The sequence below is a fragment of the Siphateles boraxobius genome, unplaced genomic scaffold, assembly GCF_051911475.1.
Source record: "Siphateles boraxobius isolate OS27281-9 unplaced genomic scaffold, OSU_SipBor_1 60, whole genome shotgun sequence".
NCBI lineage: Eukaryota > Metazoa > Chordata > Actinopteri > Cypriniformes > Leuciscidae > Siphateles > Siphateles boraxobius.
In genome coordinates this window covers 363,215-381,803 of record NW_027509187.1, presented here as the reverse complement: position 1 = coordinate 381,803, position 18,589 = coordinate 363,215, and the positions used below count along the sequence as shown (strand labels likewise).

The window sequence follows — 18,589 nt, the reverse complement described above, 5'->3', positions numbered from 1 at the left end:
TGTCAGATCGTTGTTTGATGTCGTTCGTGTTGGTGTTCCAGTGTCCAGTTCCTGCCTTGTGTTCCAGTTCCTGTTCTCCGTCTTCGTCTTTGGATTTCGTCTGCTGTTTCACCGTCACCGCACCATCGTCTCTTCACCACCGGATCCTGACCACCGAAGTCCCTGTGTCGCCCGTTCTACATCTGCCTGTACTGCATCATCATCATCATCATCCTTATTAAATCTACTGTTTACTTGCATTTGCTTCTCGTCTATTATTACATGATGACAATATCTCTCTTAATATATATATATATCAATATATATATATCAATATATATATATCAATATATATATATATATATATATATATATATATATATATATATATATATATATATATAAATTGTTTGTGTGGTGCAGTGTATGTAAAGACAGGCAATATTCACACAGGGACAGATTCACATATAGCGCGACTGAAGGCACAGAAAGCTGTTGCGCTTGTGTTTATGGGGTGCTTTATAGTTTCCTGGTCGATGACGTCACCCGCCTATGACGTTCCATCTCTCCATTGGGCTGATTCCATACGTGCTTCATGACGCACAACGCAGGGGCGTTCCCACAGCGTTTGACGCAGCTCGAGTTCCCTTGAAAGGGAACCTGATATTTTCTGATCTTAGTAATAGGGTTCAGCAAGAGGAAAATATGATACAATCTTGTTTTTTTTATAATAATATAATAATAATAATAATAAACAGACAGACAGACAGACAGACAGACAGATATATAGATAAAACCCTAGTTGAGACGTATATAGTTTAAGGAAAATCTAATTTTCCTACTGTATTGTAATAAATACTTACAATAAAATATTCAGTTTTCACTTGCATTTATTTTACAGAGCATTTGTTTTACTATATATACAGTATTACTGACTGAGGGATGATAATAATATATAATTTAATTATTACAATTATTATTATTATAGCCTATTCTAATTGCTTGGCTTCCTAAAACCAGTGTAAATGTAATGGAGACACTATATCACAACTAAAAAGAGGTTTGAGTAAACTTAAAGTCCAAGTCAATGCAAAGACTTTTTACCTTTCCATTTGCACACTGAATATGGGTTTAAAAGGTCAGCTGCAAAAATAACTGTGCCCACTCCTTTTCAGAGCTAATTTCCACTGTCTTTAGTAAATCCTGACAGTAGTTTTTAAGGCCAAAAGTGTCAGGGTGCAGTGCGGGTTGAAGAAGGACTCAAAGGCAACAGCTCCAATTTAGACAGTTTACTTCAAAGTAACACTCATAGGTTCAGACAGGTAGGAAGACGGGCAGGATCACTCACACTTAACGACACCAAATACGACTAACAACCGACAAGGACTAACTGAACAGAAGGCAACTAAATACAAGTACAAATGAACACTAACGATGTGAGGACAGGTGACACAGATGATGCTGACGAGGAACAGGTGGATAATGAGGGAGTGAGTTCAGGTGTGGAGACAAGGAGGATACTGGGAAGTGTAGTGAAGACGAAGATAGACTGGTGCAGACGAGGACTGTGACAAAAAGAGGGTTTGCGCTGGCGCAAGTTGTTAGTAAATCTGGCCCAGAACCTGTAATTTCAAATATAGGCTACACTCTGCTTAATTGGCTTTTTTTTCTTTTATTCAAACAACTATAGAGAGAAGGGTGTACGTTTTTACAGTTAAAATTTGAAATCATAAGTGCGCTAAAACAGTCAATTGCTCTCTCTAGGCCCATTTTGTTGGATAATTTAGTATTTAGGCAACAATAACAACACTTTAGGCAATGTCTCACTTCAACTTAGGGAAAATGGGCAGTTATACTGTAATAATAAATCGTTTTTTTTCCAATACCTTTCACATGGACCTGGCTGCAGCCAGCAGAGACCTATCCTGCTGGCTCAATCCTTTTTCTTAGGCATACATGATAGAAAATGTGTTCGTAGTTGGTGTAGGAAGGAGTATTTCTTTAAAAAAAAACTGGAAAGGCTGTACAGTTTCATAAAGCCTTCATTATAAGGCACAGAAAAAACCTGTAGCTCGCAGTATATCTGTCATGATTCTGCCATCATGTCTTTTGATTTCTCTGGTCTTGTGGCAGAATCATGACAGACCCATGTTTTGTGTACAAGCACATGGCCTTTTGTTTGGGCCATGTGCTTGTGTTGTCTCGTTACGTAACCCCGCCCCCTTGTTATCCTCGTCTTGTCATTATTGTCTAGTCAGTTTCACCTGTCCTCGTCATTAGTGTTTCCCTATTTAATCCCCTTGTGTTTGCTGTCATGTGTCGGTTCATTGTGTCAAACAATGTGTGTATCATTCTCCGTGCTTATCTTACCTGTGAGTACTTTGTGGAAGATCGTGTCGTTGTGAACATTTTATTAGTAGTATTGTTTGTTTTCGTTTAGTCATAGTCTAGCTTTGTCAGTCTAAGTTTCCCTGCCCTGTCTGTATTTTGCCCCCTCGTGGGTTTTGTTTTCTTGTTTGTTACCAATAAACTAGTGATGGCGAGATGAAGCTTCATAAAGCATTGAAGCGTTCCATTCAATTGGTTCACTCATGAACTGAAGCTTCATGGTGCTTCATTTGCTCTATTTTGCCATCAAGTGGACAATAAATGTAAAACGCGCAGTGTGATTATAATGACATCGCATGGTTCCATCGCAAAAAAAAGAAGCTTGAATAGATCGCTAACAAACTCGCAAAGTCGGAAGTCCACAAAATGTGAGGGGGAATCCATTGCAGTTTGCTGGCCCTTATAATTTCAAATAGACCGCCAAACCGCGAACCACTTCCTGAAGCAGTCACGTGGTACAGGCGGCTCGCGAGGCTTCAAACGTCACCGCATACGTCACCGACACAAGCCTCGATACGCGCTTCACAGAAATCATCCCGGATTACTCGACACACGCTTCGAAGCCTCGATACGGGAGGACACATCACTACAATAAACCTTGTGTTCATCGCACTCTGTCTGCATTTGGGTTCATCTCCTGCATCCTCATAACAATATCCCTGAAATGACTATTTGGCTAAATTAAGCTGTTCTTTAGGCGAATGCACGAAGGACCCCATAACACTACAAAAAATGTACTAAAAATCTTTACCTGCCATGATTCTGAAAGAACGTGCCCTGGAGTATGTTGCTATATTAATGAATATAACTTTCATTCGCATCTGACTGACAACACGTTTTTATATCAGTGCTGTTGTTAAAGGGGAATTAGGCAACTCTAGCCATTGCTTCGCTGATTTTCACTTTTATTGCCGCGTATGGTCTCAACGAGCTCCCCCTACAGCTGTGGGGGGAATATTTCACAACACTGTCGTAAAAAATCTCACTTGTGGTGCCCTACTTCCCCTTTCAACCGCTGCTCATGTGCAGTTGTTATTATCGGAGCCGGACAACTTTATCATGTGGAGCTATGTCTACCGAGGTGGGTAATACATCATACACAGTATCATATGGTGTGTGTGTTAATGCCGAATTGCCGTAAAGCAGCTCGTGTTTCTCGCTCGTTCTCGCTTCTCACAAGACTTCCGATTTCCAACTTACCGGGAGGTTAGTCCTCATGTTGCAAGGTTGGTTTTCCGCTTGGGAACGCTGGGGGGAGCGGGGAAAGTCACCATTCTCACCAGAACAGGTTATTTAACCAACCAAATGATTTCTAAACGGTTTTATTAAGTTGAAATAGTTGCCAAGTTCCCCTTTAATGTTATGGATGTTTCTGCAAACAGTTTCTTAAATTCAGCTTAACAGCATTAAATTATATTTTTATTTATCATTCAACGGAACGGTGCACATGCACTTTAGACATAACACCTACATTATGTTTTTGCTAAATCCATGCAATAAATGCACATCCTTGAATAAGCAATGTTTTACTTCTGTTTCCGTTTCAGGTTGGGTAAAAATTAGATTGGAAAACATCACATTTAGACTAATTCTTTGCTCAAATTGGCAGTCTGCCCTGGCAAGTTTCAGAAACCATTTATTTTTGCAGTTTTTGTGTTTTGTGTTCCTCTCTCTCTAGCTCATTTAATATGCATCTGTTGATATGATTATGTTCTTTTGTATGATTGATGTTTTGGGGCCAGTTATCCCAATTAAAGCAGTCAAATGGCCGTGATCACGATTGCTTACTGATGCTTTGCTGGACGCTATACTCATAAAAAGAATACAATGTATTTCCTTGTAGCGAGAGTGACGGACAACGTGTTATACTCGCAGTTCAACTGCGGCGGATTTGGCTGAGCATCCAGCAAAGCATTAGTAAGCAACCAGTCGTGATCACGGCCATTTGACTGCTTTAATTGGGATAACTTCCCCCAAAACATCAATCATAAGAACATAATCAAATCAAAAGCTCCAAATTAAATGCATCAGCTGAAGATTGAACCCCTACTGGATTTGCGTGACGCTGCACAAGGCCAGAAAAAACATACAATGCGATGAGCGCACTAAATACAAAAACATCTCCAAGCATCGTTTCTTTTTGGATATAAGTTTAGAAATTGACCATATTCATACAAGAAGATTTGCTGTACCTACGCAAAATAACTGGCAAGGGATATCGGACACGACCGTCACAACCTCAAACTTCATTCACCACGTCTAAAAGTAGCCTAAGCTATGGCCTGTGTAACCTGTTTGTTGTTCATTTGACTCATGTTAAATCTAGAGAGAATAGTGGTCAAAACAGCATGCCTCTTTATACAAAATTATGTTTTCAAATGTAGCTAAAGGCTATCAATTAATTCAAATGTTAATTAATGATGGCATATGCTTTGTATAACGTGCATAAATTCACACAGACATTTGCCACAGTTTCTTTCACATCATGCTTTAAAGCCAAATGTGTCGCTCTTAAAGCCAATGACGAAAAACAACATAGGAAACTGTTAATGATGTTTTGTCGTGTTTTATGTTTCTCTTGAAACAGGGACAGATGTTATCAGGGGGTAGGGGGGCAAAATGGCAGCAGAATTAATATGCACCCAAAATTCAAGATGTGGTGGAAAAAATGGCCCTAGTATGAGTTATTTTTATATTTATAACACATGATATTAAAAAATACTTCCAGAATTTAGGCGCGATTGCAAATTTGGTAATGATTTTATACAACGATTCAGTAAACAAAGAGTGAATATTGTGATGTGACATTTTAGACTTAATATCGCAAATATTTGTAAAAACAAACTAGCTTGTTAAAGTTAGCTAAGTTTTTACTAATAAAAGTGTGCACATTGAGATTATATGAAAGTTTTAAGTATGAATTAGTGTACTCAAACATTTCAGGTTAGAACAATTAAAATGTATAAGTACAAAATAAAATATGCCAGTTCTGCTTACTTAAACTTTGAATTTCCTAACTTAAAAAATGTTAAGCAACTGAATGCCTTAAATTTAAGTTATTTAAGTTTAAAGTTATTAAGTTTAAAGTTTTGCAAAATTTTAACGGGTTTACAGTGTATTGTAACTTGAATTTGACTTGACCCTTAGCATGACTCGATTTTACTTGCTTGAAGGGAACCACTGACTTGACTTGGTTGTGTGTACTGCGACTAGGGGTGGGCAATATAGCCTCAAAATTATATCACAATATTTGCGATAATGATATTTGTGACGATATAGAAAAAAATGTAGACCATATTTTTTATTACAGTTATCGAAATATTCATGAAATATTTATAGGAAAAAATTACTCATAGTCTTGTTTAAAAAGTTTTACGAATCACCACATGATTTCGTTTTATATAAAAAGATTCAGAATAATACAAAGATAAATATTCCAAAGGCAAAAATAACAGGAACACGTAAAAGTCTTCACCCGATATGCGGCCCCGAAAATAACTCTCTCATGCTTTTTATATTAACCCTCTGGGCCGCCCTCTAACTATCAGCTGTCTTTATAGTACCGCTAAAATTCCCTTATAAGGTAAAACTCTGGACTTATCCTAGTCCCTTATTAACATAAGCTTGCAAAAGCACATATTAAAATTTTCTTTTTCACACTAATTTTATGCAGCACATATATAAAAGCTTTATACAGTTCTTCTATCGCAGCCTCTTTGACCTTTCTCTAGCTTCACACCTTTTCTATGTCCGGGGCAAACAATCTTCAAAGTTCCCTTTGAAAACACACGGGGTCTCAACATGTCATGTCAGTATAGCTACCCACATACAGTACATTTCTAATAATGACCCTTACATTTGCAGGCCAAGCTCTAACTAGGCTTTAAGTAATTTGAGCTTGCCTTGCAAATTCAACACATCTTCATTTCAACATTTTATTTCATTTTCAACCATAATACTGTTTGCAATGCGTATCGTCTTTCTTCTTTAATCTAAAGGTAAGGGCAATATTTGATTGCAGTTGATTATAGAATTTTTTTAGAAGGATCTATGGGTTACAGCGGGATAGAAATATAACAATTACAAATAAATTGAAAATAAAGAAAATATATATTTGGTCTTATCTAGGGAATGCACTGAATGTAGAGTAGATTGTGGTCTGGATGGGAAAAAGCAGGAAATATATTATTTTACAAACCCTTGTTTGTCCTTTACATTTGTACTGTTGTTTATTCATTTGTTTATTTTGAATTATTTATACAGTACAGCATGACACTCTTAAAATATCTGAGGATGATCTTTAATGTTGTTTCCTTTTTATGTTTTATTTCAATGGGAAAATAATCGTACTTAAATATTTGAATCTAACATTTATAATCAAAGTTCCAAAACATAGTATAACTTTGTCATTTCTATTTGGTGAAAACAAATACAAATACTGTTCCTAGAAGAAAAAAATTCAATTGTGATCAAGGATCAGCTCTTTTTACTTTACTGAGAGAGGGATTTAAAGGATACACTTGTAGGTTAAGTCAGTTTATTTAAAGGGGTAATATGATGCGATTTCTTGTTTTCCTTTTTCTTTAGTGTGTTTTGTAGCTGTTTGTGCATGTATAATATCTGCAGAGTTACACAGCTCAATGTGTCAAACTTAAAGATATTTTCTTTGTAAAAGTTAAGGCTCAACCAAGCCTTCCTAAAACAATACGTTCAAACCAAGCGGAAACCTCCCTTGTCTCTCTCTTGAAACCAACACGGAAGTGAATTAAACTGCAATTCATCGACTGCCTGCTTGAGGCTGGAAGCAAGAGTCAAATCTGTATCTCCCCCATGTTAAAAAGCCCAACTGTAAAGCAGAAAAAAATATGTTTACAGCCTGGTGTCTAAAGTTGTTTTGGTCTATACAGCTAATTTTGCCCTTCATGACAACTGTGAGCGGGGTGAATTTTTTTTATAACTCATCCGTTTAAATTATATTAAGCCTTAAAATGCTGCATAATCAAGGGCGTGGCGACTTGAGTGACAGGTGGATTGCGCTGCTGTTACTAGCCGTTTGTCTGCTCTCTGTTAGCCATCACGTCACCTTAGCTGATTCCAGCTGCTGAACTTGCCATCTCTGCCGTGTTTATACTTTCGGGATTATTTCATAAAAATTAATACACGCCTTATACCTTCGCCCACGCCGTTTGATTCCGTTGTTGTCGAGTATCGAGAGAACAACCAGCGCTGTTCTTCAGTTGTTTTCCTCTGTGAACATGCACTCATGGATGTCTGACAATTTCATTGCTTTTTGGAGTTCAGATTTAAAAACGTCTAAGATAGAGGCCACAATCGTTCTGTGGGTCCTGCAGGTGTCAGTGCTTTCTCTCTGTCCCTTAAATGAGCGTGGATTTCTAGTGCATTTACTTGAACCTCTTAGGTAATATCTATCAGAACTTTGAATGGACTGAATAAAGCTCTCTACGAACTTGACGTGCGGTGCCGCGCTGACTGACATGTATGCGCATGAATCACTGTCACACACACGCTCAGAGCAAATATTGTAAGTTACTGGAGGATAATACATTTTTATCTAGCAGAATAATAATGCATCACAATACACATAGTCTCACATTTAGTTATGTCTTTTAACTATTATAGTATTTCGAAGGGCAAAAACATGAACTTTAACTATTGGCTTTAGACCTACTACTTCAAGTAAGCTGTCACTTTAGCGTGAGGCCAGTTACACATTAGCTCCTTAGCCTGAGCAAACTCGATCACGTTGTACTAGGCGGGCGTAGTTTCAGCATCCAGGCTCCTCATCTCCACCCAAAACCCGCCTTTTTGCCCATTTTCGTTTATCCAGGATTGACGCGCGGTGATGCGCTGCCAAGATGGCGACGGCCGACTCTGCCCACTTTAGGCTTCAAAAACACTCTTTAGAAACCTGCGGGTGACGTCATGGACACTATGTCCATATTTTTTTACAGTCTAAGGTTCAAACACGCCTCCACAAATCTACGTTGCAGTGTGTGTGGGCAGAGTTTCATAACACCACCCAATTTGTATACGCAAAGAAAGAAGGCGGAACTTTTATTCTCTCTGTATTATTATTATTATTGTTGCCGCCTAAAACCATGTAAACACATTGCATTAAACCAAATACACAAAATAATGTTATTTTTAGAACCATAATATGACCCCTTTAATTCATCCTCATTTCACATCTCCTCATACAGACACAGATGTTTACCTGAACTCTTGTGTTTGTCACCTCAGTGAATGAGTATTTTTTCTTTATTCTCTCAGAACCTACAACTGATCCATGCTATGATTATAACACTCTTGATGAATATTGGAGAGATATACGGCAAAGCCCATATCAGTACTATGGATATGATGACACACTTGTAGAATGGAGTGGCTGGTATCGTCTGTATTTGAATGGAGAAAGTGCCCAGATGTCTGAGTGGTGTGTGAGTTATACGGGATGTGGCGGTCACACTGGACTGTATCTCAGCGGTTCTCATCCAACACTTGAGGATGGAGTGGTGACCCGTGAAGTCCTGGGATCTAATTCATGGTGGGGGTGGTGGTATTCCAATCAGTGTGGCGCCTACAGTTCCTCATCCATCCGAGTCAAAGCCTGTCCAGGAGATTATTACGTCTATGAATTGGTCAAACCCGTCACATCATCCCCCCAGCCTATGTACTGTGCAGGTACAATATTAACCCTTTTCTTTGGGATATTTGTTATGATTATTTATTTCACTATAATGAGCTCTATCTGTTAGCTAATTTAATATTCATCTTTTGTTTTATAAAAGTCAGCATGTTGTAACTAGTTAGAATTAGTGGTTTGCAGTTCTTTTACCCATTCTGGATAGAAGGTTATGTTACAGATCAATAGCACCTAGAATTCTTTGTTGCAAAATTGCTAAATCACACTTTATGACATTTGCTTAATAATTAATATGTATACTCTTTATGAACACATCGTAATATAACTCCACAGTCCTCTTATTGCAGTCAAGTCTTTGTCAGAAAAGTCTTATTTGCATAGCTTTTAGCAAATTTTTGGCAATGTTGCTACAGTATTGCCCCATTTTGAGCCTGAAAGTATAATAGGTTTTAGGATATAATACTCTTGTATATACAGTATAGGAAATATATTTAATAATACTTTTACAAACTCCGTGACAGTTGCTTTCCAAAGCATCAGCAGTGATCCCTGCTACAACTATGAGTCTCTGGATCGTCCCTGGAGAGCCAACAATGAAAGTGGAGATTACATTTGTGATGAACGTTTCTCCTGGAATGGCTGGTACCGGCTTTTATACTATGGAATGGACATCCGGATGTCAGAGACGTGTGTTAGTTCATACAGCTGTAACACATACATCAGTCTGTGGCTCAATGATCCTCACCCTCAGATAGAGGATGGAGTGGTGATCAGGGACGTCTGTGGTGGTTATTATTGGGGAGGCTGCTGTGATTACAAGACAAAACCCATCCGAGTGAAAGCGTGTCCAGGCAATTACTATGTCTATGAACTTGTGAAACAAGAATGGTGGTGTACAGGATACTGTACAGGTACTGTGGTTTCCTCATTTATTTAAGTATTACAAACCTTTTTAAAATGATTTCTGTCATGACATGAATTCCCTTCTTTTTAGATGTCGACACTATTTCACAGGCAGTTTCCACTATAAGTCCAGATATATTCACTGGATCCAGCATCACATTGAGTGAGTTGTAAATAATATATGAAAGAAGAATATATGAGTGTTATGTTATTCTTTTTTTTTTTTTACCAATTAAAGATGTGAATTACAGTTTAAATGGAACATTTTATGCATAATCATTTTCATTATTACATTGTCGCATTGTGTATGAATGGTTTATAAATCTCATGATTATTACAGTGTTTGACTGGTTCAAATTTGCACTTGTGAAGTTGCAATAAAATGTTTTGGTCTCATCATCTCTCTCTAACAGATTATGACCCTTGTAATAACTACAACGCACTTGACAACTACTGGAGAAGCACACTCAATTACTGGTCTATGTATGGATACATTTCTGGACAAGATGACACTCGTGTAGAATGGGATGGCTGGTATCGACTCTTCATTAATGGATCAAGTGCTCAGATGCCTGAGTGGTGTTTTAATTATATGTCATGTGGAAGTTTTAGTTCTCTGTGGCTTAATGGCTCTCATCCTCGGCTAGAAGATGGAGTTGTTACTCGTGAAGTTTACGGCTCCCGGGATTATCAGTGCAGTCGCTACAGATCCGACCCAATCCAAGTCAAAGCTTGTCCTGGAAATTATTATGTCTACCAATTTACCAGACCGACTCTTTCAATCCCAGCTCCTGTATATTGTGCAGGTATATTCATTCATCTTTATATATGACATGCTTGTCATGTATTATATTGATTTATGTTCATATTATTAATTTGAATATATTTAATCTGCAATATTTAATGCTCTCTTTCTATTTTTTCTTTAATAGTGCCTTTCTCCACCCCAATTGACGACCCCTGCTACAGCTATACCAGTCTGGATGAGCCTTGGAGATCCACTGACAACTATTACTATAATAACTATTACTACTATGGCATGTGTGATTATAATGTGGAGTGGAATGGCTGGTACAGGATGTTCTACAATGGTCAAAATACTCAGATGCCAGAATCATGTGTAAATCAAGGCATGTGTGGCACTTATGAACCACTGTGGCTCAACGACCCTCACCCACAGCTGGAGGATGGAGTGGTCACCCGTCAGGTCTGTGTCTCCTCATGGAACGGCTGCTGTACTTACAATTCCCACCCTATAAGAGTCAAAGCCTGTCCAGGAAATTACTATGTTTATGAGTTTGTCAAGCCAATACATTGTGGAGCTTACTGTGTTGGTGAGCACTTACTCATATGATCTTCAATAATTTTCGTTTCTGGATTTTGTTTAAAAATGATTGATGTTGATTTAAAATGTTCCTAATTCTAGAAGCCTCAAGTCAGTCCATCTCATCAGCGTCTACAACAACAGAGACAATCCCGTCCATAGAATCCATTACTCACCCAATCACAACCACTGGTAAAGTATTGTCTTGCTTCCTTTAACTCTCTTGAGCATCTTTTTTGGATGTGTTTTTATTAAACATGATCTCTTGAAATGTTCCTGTTTATCGCATTAAGCAAATTCAAAATTATTTCTGCAAAAAACACATTAGGAAGAAACAATACAACTCACAAATGAGTATGCATTTCAGACTCTATATATTAAAATGTAAACATAGAATGCAATTTTAGTGAAGTTAAGTATTGAAACTTTGTTAATAGTGAAAACTAAACGACCAGTGTTTCTCAAACTCAGTTTATAACCCATATTCACATACTCCAGCCATCAGAGACAGGGAATTACTGCATGTACACAGAAATATAAAATAATCAGAGTTTAATGTGATGGCCTTTTATACATTCATTCAATTGTATAGTGTAATGTCGTTCTTTGTCTCAATATTACTTACTATGGTTTTGGGTGATTTTTAGACCCCCTGGCTATCTTAGACATACCCCAGTTTCAGAAATACATGAAACGCATGCAAAATAACTAATTAGCAAATTATACATCCAAGTGTAATAAGCCATGACATTAAATCAAAAGCAGAGATCTAGGAACAAGATATTTTTGCAGATTAGTTTCAATTTATATTTTGTTTTTGACTGGGGAGGGAGTGTCAGTTCTTAAAGATGTTTTAAATCTGAAAGAACAATCAAAATCTGATTTTCAATCAGTCTATGTGTAGATCACTACTTGAAAAAAAAAAAAAATATATATATATATATATATATATATATATTTGCAAATAAGTGTCAAAGTGTGTTTTGAAAGCATTGCCTTCTTGAGGTCAAGTTGCTTGTAATCCTTGTGCTCAATTGCAAAACGACTCAATTTTGACTGTTTTAACACTTGTTTTGTCAGCTAAATGAGAGGAGACGTTCTGAAATTTCAAGACAAATTGTCTTCAGCTTTGAACTTCAAATAAAACAGGGAACTTAAGTAAAGAGTTACCTGGAGATAACTATTTCATGGCTACAAAAATGATACATAAACAACATTCATTTATTATTTGAGCAGAATGTATATTTGTAATATTTCCATAACAACAGCTCCACCTGTTGACCCCTGTCACAACTACAATATCCTGGATGATTCATGGAGAGCCACCAACAATCAACATTCCTCTCAAATAATGTGTGACGCTTGGGTCAGCTGGACCGGCTGGTACCGTCTCTTCATTCAGGGTCAGAGCGTTCAGATGCCAGACACATGTGTTGATGAGTATAGTTGTGGCACTCATGCTCCTCTGTGGCTGAACGGAAGTCATCCAACAGTTGAGGATGGAGTGGTCACTCGAGATGTCTGCGGTCACTGGAGCAATAACTGCTGCTATTTCCAATCCAATCCCATTAAAGTCAAAGCCTGTCCAGGAGATTATTATGTCTATGAATTTGTGAGCCCAACTGCCTGCAGTTTGGTGTACTGTGCAGGTAAATATATTTACATGTGCCCTTCGTTTATGTAATAGATAAAAAAAAAAATATCTAAAATTTATAATTTATTTCAGATTCAAGTAACATAAACACTTCTACTACTACTGTCATGCCAACGACAATGACAGATGAAACTACAACAACTGAAACTACAACCATGGAAACTACGACTGGTAATATAATGTATTACGTTACAATCTGAAGGATTATTGTTTGGCATGAGCAAATCAGATCCATGTTATAAGTTTGTGATGCATGTAAATAATTTAAATTAATTTATAAGGCCATATAGGCTATTATATTATCAGTCATATTAAAGTGAGACCACAGGAAATCAAAGCTGTGCAAATATAGGTCATAATGCTGTATCATATGCATTTCATTATGCAGAGATTGCAAATATTATGATGGGGACACTACGGTAAATAAAATTGAAATGATGTCTATGAAATTACTAATACATGTTCAATATCGTTTTTTTCTCTCTCTCTCAGACAATAGGATCAATATTAGGAGCCAATTTTATCCATTTGGACATGGAGACTCAGTAAATGGACGCATTGATGATGGGAGTTCATCAGTTATAAACCTCCAGCAGCCATTTATATTTTTTGGGCAAACATACAACCAAATTTATGTAAGTCAATCTGATTTGAGAAGATATAGGATTATGAGTGTCTAATACCTGCGTCTATAAACATTGTACTCTTGGAGAAAAAGTAAATGGGAAAATGAACATTCAGTGCAGTTTAAAATATTGTTACAAATAATTTTGCTTATTTTACAAGTATCTTCCACATATTAATAATCAGACGTCTTCTATTTCAGGTTAACAACAATGGACACTTGACTTTTGACGGGGAATGGTACAGCTACTCTCCATACCAGTTCCCAGCTTATGGAGGGAAAGACCTCATTGCTCCATTCTGGACAGATATTGACAACCGTTGGAATGGTGTTATCTCATATCAACAATACACCTCTGGCAGTGTCCTTACACAGGCGACCCAAGACATAAACCAATACTTCTCTGACTTGACTTTCTCTGCTTCATGGGTCTTTGTTGCAACATGGGATAGAGTTGCATACTACTCCAATTCAGGAACAGTAAGTAGCACAATTTGGTATCATGTAAACCTTCATGTGCCCATTTAAAAATAAAAATCAGTATACAACATTTTTTCTCGCTACACAAAAAAAAAAAAAAATTTATTATTATTATTTGTCTTTTTTAAGGAAACATCTTTCCAAGTGGTTTTGATTTCAAATGGCCATCTCTCATTTGTTGTAATAAACTATGGTGCAATCGCTCCAACGCAACGATATGTACAGGTAGGCACAAGATGACAGATTAATATAATGTATTGAACTGTTTATGACTAACTAATCAGACATCTGAATGTCTTCCTTATCATTAGGCTGGTTATGACACTATCGACTCAAGTCACCATTTCTCAATTACTGGATCACTCCAGAATGACATCACAAGCCTACCATACAGCAGCAATGTCAATGTGCCGGGCAGATGGGCCTTCAGAACAGATCATGGAACACGTGGTTGTCAGTTTAACGGTAACACTGCTTTTATGACTATATCAAATATTTGCTATTTTCAGGAAAAATATGAATGACTTATAGAAATCTAGTTATATCATGCTAGTAGTGAGCCATAAGGTAGCCTTCCAGTATTTAAATGAAATATTTTTGGTGTTTATATCCATAAACTCTTTGTTATAGGTTTTCCAGTGCAGCTGGGAGACTCCTTCTGGAGTGATGCCACCTGTCAGCAGAGATGCTCCTGTACCAGAAGTGGCATCCAGTGCAGCTTTGAGCCCTGTACTTATTCCCAAGCTTGTCGTCCAGCTGCTTTCCAATACTCTTGTCAGAACATTCAGAGACAAACATGCTCCATCTCCGGTGATCCTCACTACTACACCTTTGACAATCAGATATTTCACTTTCAAGGAACCTGCACATATGTTCTGTCTGAGGTTAGCAATGCTGTTATGGCTTTCCATTTATTGTAGAACAGATGTTTTTTTTTAAATGTAGAATCCTTTACTTATGAAGAATTTTTGTCATTGTTTAGGCATGTGAAAATGGTTTGCCGTACTATCGCATTGAGGGCAAAAATGAGCATCGGGGTAGTACACGTGTGTCATGGACTCGGATGGTCAGAGTATTTGTCTATAATGAAGAAATTGAACTAGTCAAAGGTCATTATTATGAGGCAAAGGTAATTATCAGTGTATTGCTGTAATGTTGATTTCAGTTCAGCCATCCACCCATCTTCCTAATTTCTTTTTTGTCAACATTGTCAAGGTTAATGGGACCTTTCTAGCAACACCATTCACCCTCCACAATGGCTCCATCCAAGTCTACCAGTCAGGGTTTTCCTTGGTCATCAGCACAGATTTTGGCCTCCTAGTGACCTATGATGCATATAGCTATGTCACCATCTCTGTACCTTATGACTATCAGAATGCCACATGTGGTCTGTGTGGGAACTATAATCTACATCCTGAAGATGACTTCCGTTCAGTCTCTGGGGAGATCTTGAGCTCAGATGTTGACTTTGCCAACTCTTGGAAGGCAGAGGGTGACACAGATCCTGAATGTCATAATGTCAGGTGCACAGGTCTCGCTTGTGCGGTTTGTACCAGCAGTGAAATGAGCCTTTACAGTGACACAAACCACTGTGGAATCCTGGGAGATGTTTCGGGGCCTTTTGCATCTTGCCATTCTGTGTTTTCACCACAGACCTACATAGAGAACTGTGTCTATGATCTTTGCTTAGGAGGAGGGTACCAGCCTATTCTGTGCCAGGCTCTCAATGTGTATTCTGCTCAATGCCAACAGCAGGGTGTACAACTTGGACATTGGAGGCAACCAGGCTTTTGTGGTAAGTGCCATCTTTATTATAAGTAAGTTTGGCATTCAGCTTAATGTAACTGAAATATTTGTGCAAGGTAAAAGATCCAGAGTTTGATGCATATTATTATTTCTGCTTTCCATTTCCAGAAATCTTATGCCCTGAGCGCAGTCATTTTGAGTCCCTTGGAACAAGCTGCCCTGCAACTTGCAGCAACCCATCTGCCCCAATAAACTGTCCCTTGCCCAATCAGGAGAGCTGTATTTGTGATAATGGGTACATCCTCAGTGCTGGACAATGTGTGCCTGAAATGGACTGTGGTTGCACATTTGAGGGCTTCTATTACTCTGAGGGACAGTCAGTGGTGTTGGATGAGGACTGTGGGAGACAATGTGTTTGCAGGAGCAGGTCAATGGTCTGCTATCAGCACCAGTGTGATCCTGCAGAGGTCTGTGGACACCATAATGGTGTGAGGGGCTGCCGACCCATCAGTTATGCTACCTGTTCGGTTGAAGGCCTGGGTTCATACCACACATTTGATGGACAAACTTTCAGATACCCAGGAGCTTGTGGACTGACCCTTGCAAGAGTGATGGGGCCATCCCAACTGCCATACTTTGTTTTGGCAGTGGAGAAAGTACCCAGAGGCCTTCAAGACTTTTCCAGGTTCCTAAATTTTGAGGCAGGAGGAACTCATGTTTCCATTGAATTGGGAGAAGGTAGCAATGTACAGGTTAGCTAAAAAATCTTAGCTTGTCATTTATTTGGAGCAGTTTAACAAAATTATTTCAAACTCATACGCTAGATCAATTAACTTTTATATTCATTTCAGGTGGATGGACAGATGGTTGGCCTTCCCATCAGTGTTGGTTCCAGTCAGATCCACATCTATCACAGTAGTGTGAGGGGTTTCGTGTTGGAGACAAACTTTGGAGTGATCGTTAGAGCTGACTGGCCGCACATTGTCCGAATCACAGCTCCAACCACTTACAATGGTACACTAGGAGGTCTGTGTGGGAACTTGAATGGAAACATTGGTGATGAATTCTACAGCCCAGATGGGGTCCTGCTGGATGACTCCCAGTTATTTGCAGATAGTTGGCGTGATGGATCCCTGTCAGCCCACTGTGAGGACACAGCTGACATTTGGGAACCAGGACTTCATCAAAACAGAAGCGAGTTCAGTGAGCTCTGCAACATCATGACAATGAACAATGGACCGTTTGCTGAATGCAGCAGAACACTAGACCCTTGGCAGCGGATTGAAGACTGCATTCAGTTGCTGGAGCAGACGGAGGGTGCCAGGGAGGCTCTATGTGAAGCCCTGCGAGGGTATACACTGCAGTGCCAACAGAATGGCATTGCAGTTGGAGAGTGGAGGAGTATCACCCACTGTGGTTAGTATCTTGTGAGGTGGTAAGATTTTCAGAATTAAAACTATATATCTCTTCAAAATTCTGATCATTCATTGCCTTTCCATCCCGTTATGTTTTAATTATCTCAGATCCCAACTGTCCAGCAAATACCCATTTTGAACTGTGTGGCACATCCTGTCCTGCGTCCTGCCCTAGCCTCTCATTTCCCTTCCAGTGCGCTCTGCCATGCCAGGGGGGATGCCAGTGCAATGATGGACTAGTGCTGGATGGAGATCGCTGTGTTCCCCCCACTGGTTGTGGCTGCCACTATCATGGCCGCTATCGGCAGCCTGGAGAGCAGTTCTGGCATGGTGAAGAGTGCCAGTTCCAGTGTGTCTGTGACGGAATCACTGGAAATGTCCGTTGCACACCATCATCTTGCAGTGACCAAGAAATCTGCCGTGTGGTGGAGGGGGAGTATGGCTGCCATCCTCGTCCACACGGTAGCTGTTATGCTTCTGGAGATCCCCATTATATCTCCTTTGATAGAACCTACTTTGACTTTCAAGGCACATGCCGATATGTGCTGGCCACAGTATGTGATTATACCCGTGGACTACCGCACTTCCAAGTGGAAGCAAGAAATGAAGCATGGAATGGATGGCCTGTGTCTATAACTGTTGAAGTTTTTGTCAATGTCTCTGGGCATCTTGTGCACATGTCACAGGACATGAACGGTTATTCTGCTGTTAAGGTAAGCAAGTTCCACTCACTGTAATCAATGTAATTATTAATAAGAATGGTTGTATGAACAAGCTCAACTTTTTTTTCAATTAGGTTGATGAAGAGATCAGAAACCTCCCTGTTTATCTTGACTCTGGTCGAGTGTCTGTCTACTCCACAGGACAGTTTGTCTATGTCTCAACTGACTTTGGTTTCAGTGTCAGTTATGGTGGTTCCTGGGAGGTAAAGATTGTTGTGCCAGCAGACTACAGTGGAGTTACATGTGGCATCTGTGGCAACTTTAATGGCCATCCAGAGGATGACTTCCTCACTCCTTCAGGTGCTCTGGCACTTTCAGTAGATCAGTTTGGTGCAGAATGGATGGTTGAGGATGACATGTCATGTAATCATGGCTGTGGAGACCATTGTCCTTTGTGCCAAGATGAGAGCACAACTCAAGCCATGTGTGAGATCATCAGAGACAATCAGGGTCCCTTTAGCTTCTGTCATGGTTCTGTAGATCCACAAGCTTACTTTAATAACTGTGTGTTTGATGTGTGCATCTCTGGGAACCATAACAATGTCTTGTGTCGCTCTGTCCAATCCTATGTGAGTGCTTGTCAATCTGTCAATACCATGGTCTACCCCTGGAGACAACTTGCATCCTGTGGTAAGTGACTGGAGATATAGATGAGATATTTAAAGAAAACATTTCTAACTAAACTAAAT

General features: G+C 38.9%; 1 protein-coding gene across 3 annotated transcripts in view; it reads left to right on the top strand.

The window, feature by feature from the left end:
- The window catches only part of LOC143718244 (alpha-tectorin-like), a 76,137-nt gene that overhangs the window by 47,968 nt on the left and 9,580 nt on the right, over positions 1 to 18,589 (top strand). For 2 of the 3 annotated variants that reach the window (XM_077209249.1, XM_077209250.1), the window contains 18 exons: positions 9,553 to 9,942; positions 10,026 to 10,097; positions 10,348 to 10,740; positions 10,867 to 11,268; positions 11,361 to 11,450; positions 12,527 to 12,907; positions 12,985 to 13,083; positions 13,405 to 13,547; positions 13,739 to 14,017; positions 14,147 to 14,242; positions 14,329 to 14,482; positions 14,648 to 14,901; positions 15,000 to 15,146; positions 15,233 to 15,812; positions 15,932 to 16,515; positions 16,615 to 17,179; positions 17,287 to 17,891; positions 17,975 to 18,530. In XM_077209249.1, the coding sequence (XP_077065364.1) occupies positions 9,553 to 9,942; positions 10,026 to 10,097; positions 10,348 to 10,740; positions 10,867 to 11,268; positions 11,361 to 11,450; positions 12,527 to 12,907; positions 12,985 to 13,083; positions 13,405 to 13,547; positions 13,739 to 14,017; positions 14,147 to 14,242; positions 14,329 to 14,482; positions 14,648 to 14,901; positions 15,000 to 15,146; positions 15,233 to 15,812; positions 15,932 to 16,515; positions 16,615 to 17,179; positions 17,287 to 17,891; positions 17,975 to 18,530 (5,790 nt within the window). Of the gene's footprint in view, positions 1 to 8,658; positions 9,070 to 9,552; positions 9,943 to 10,025; positions 10,098 to 10,347; positions 10,741 to 10,866; positions 11,269 to 11,360; positions 11,451 to 12,526; positions 12,908 to 12,984; positions 13,084 to 13,404; positions 13,548 to 13,738; positions 14,018 to 14,146; positions 14,243 to 14,328; positions 14,483 to 14,647; positions 14,902 to 14,999; positions 15,147 to 15,232; positions 15,813 to 15,931; positions 16,516 to 16,614; positions 17,180 to 17,286; positions 17,892 to 17,974; positions 18,531 to 18,589 lie in introns of all 3 variants that reach the window. The other variant, XM_077209251.1, reaches the window with a different exon arrangement.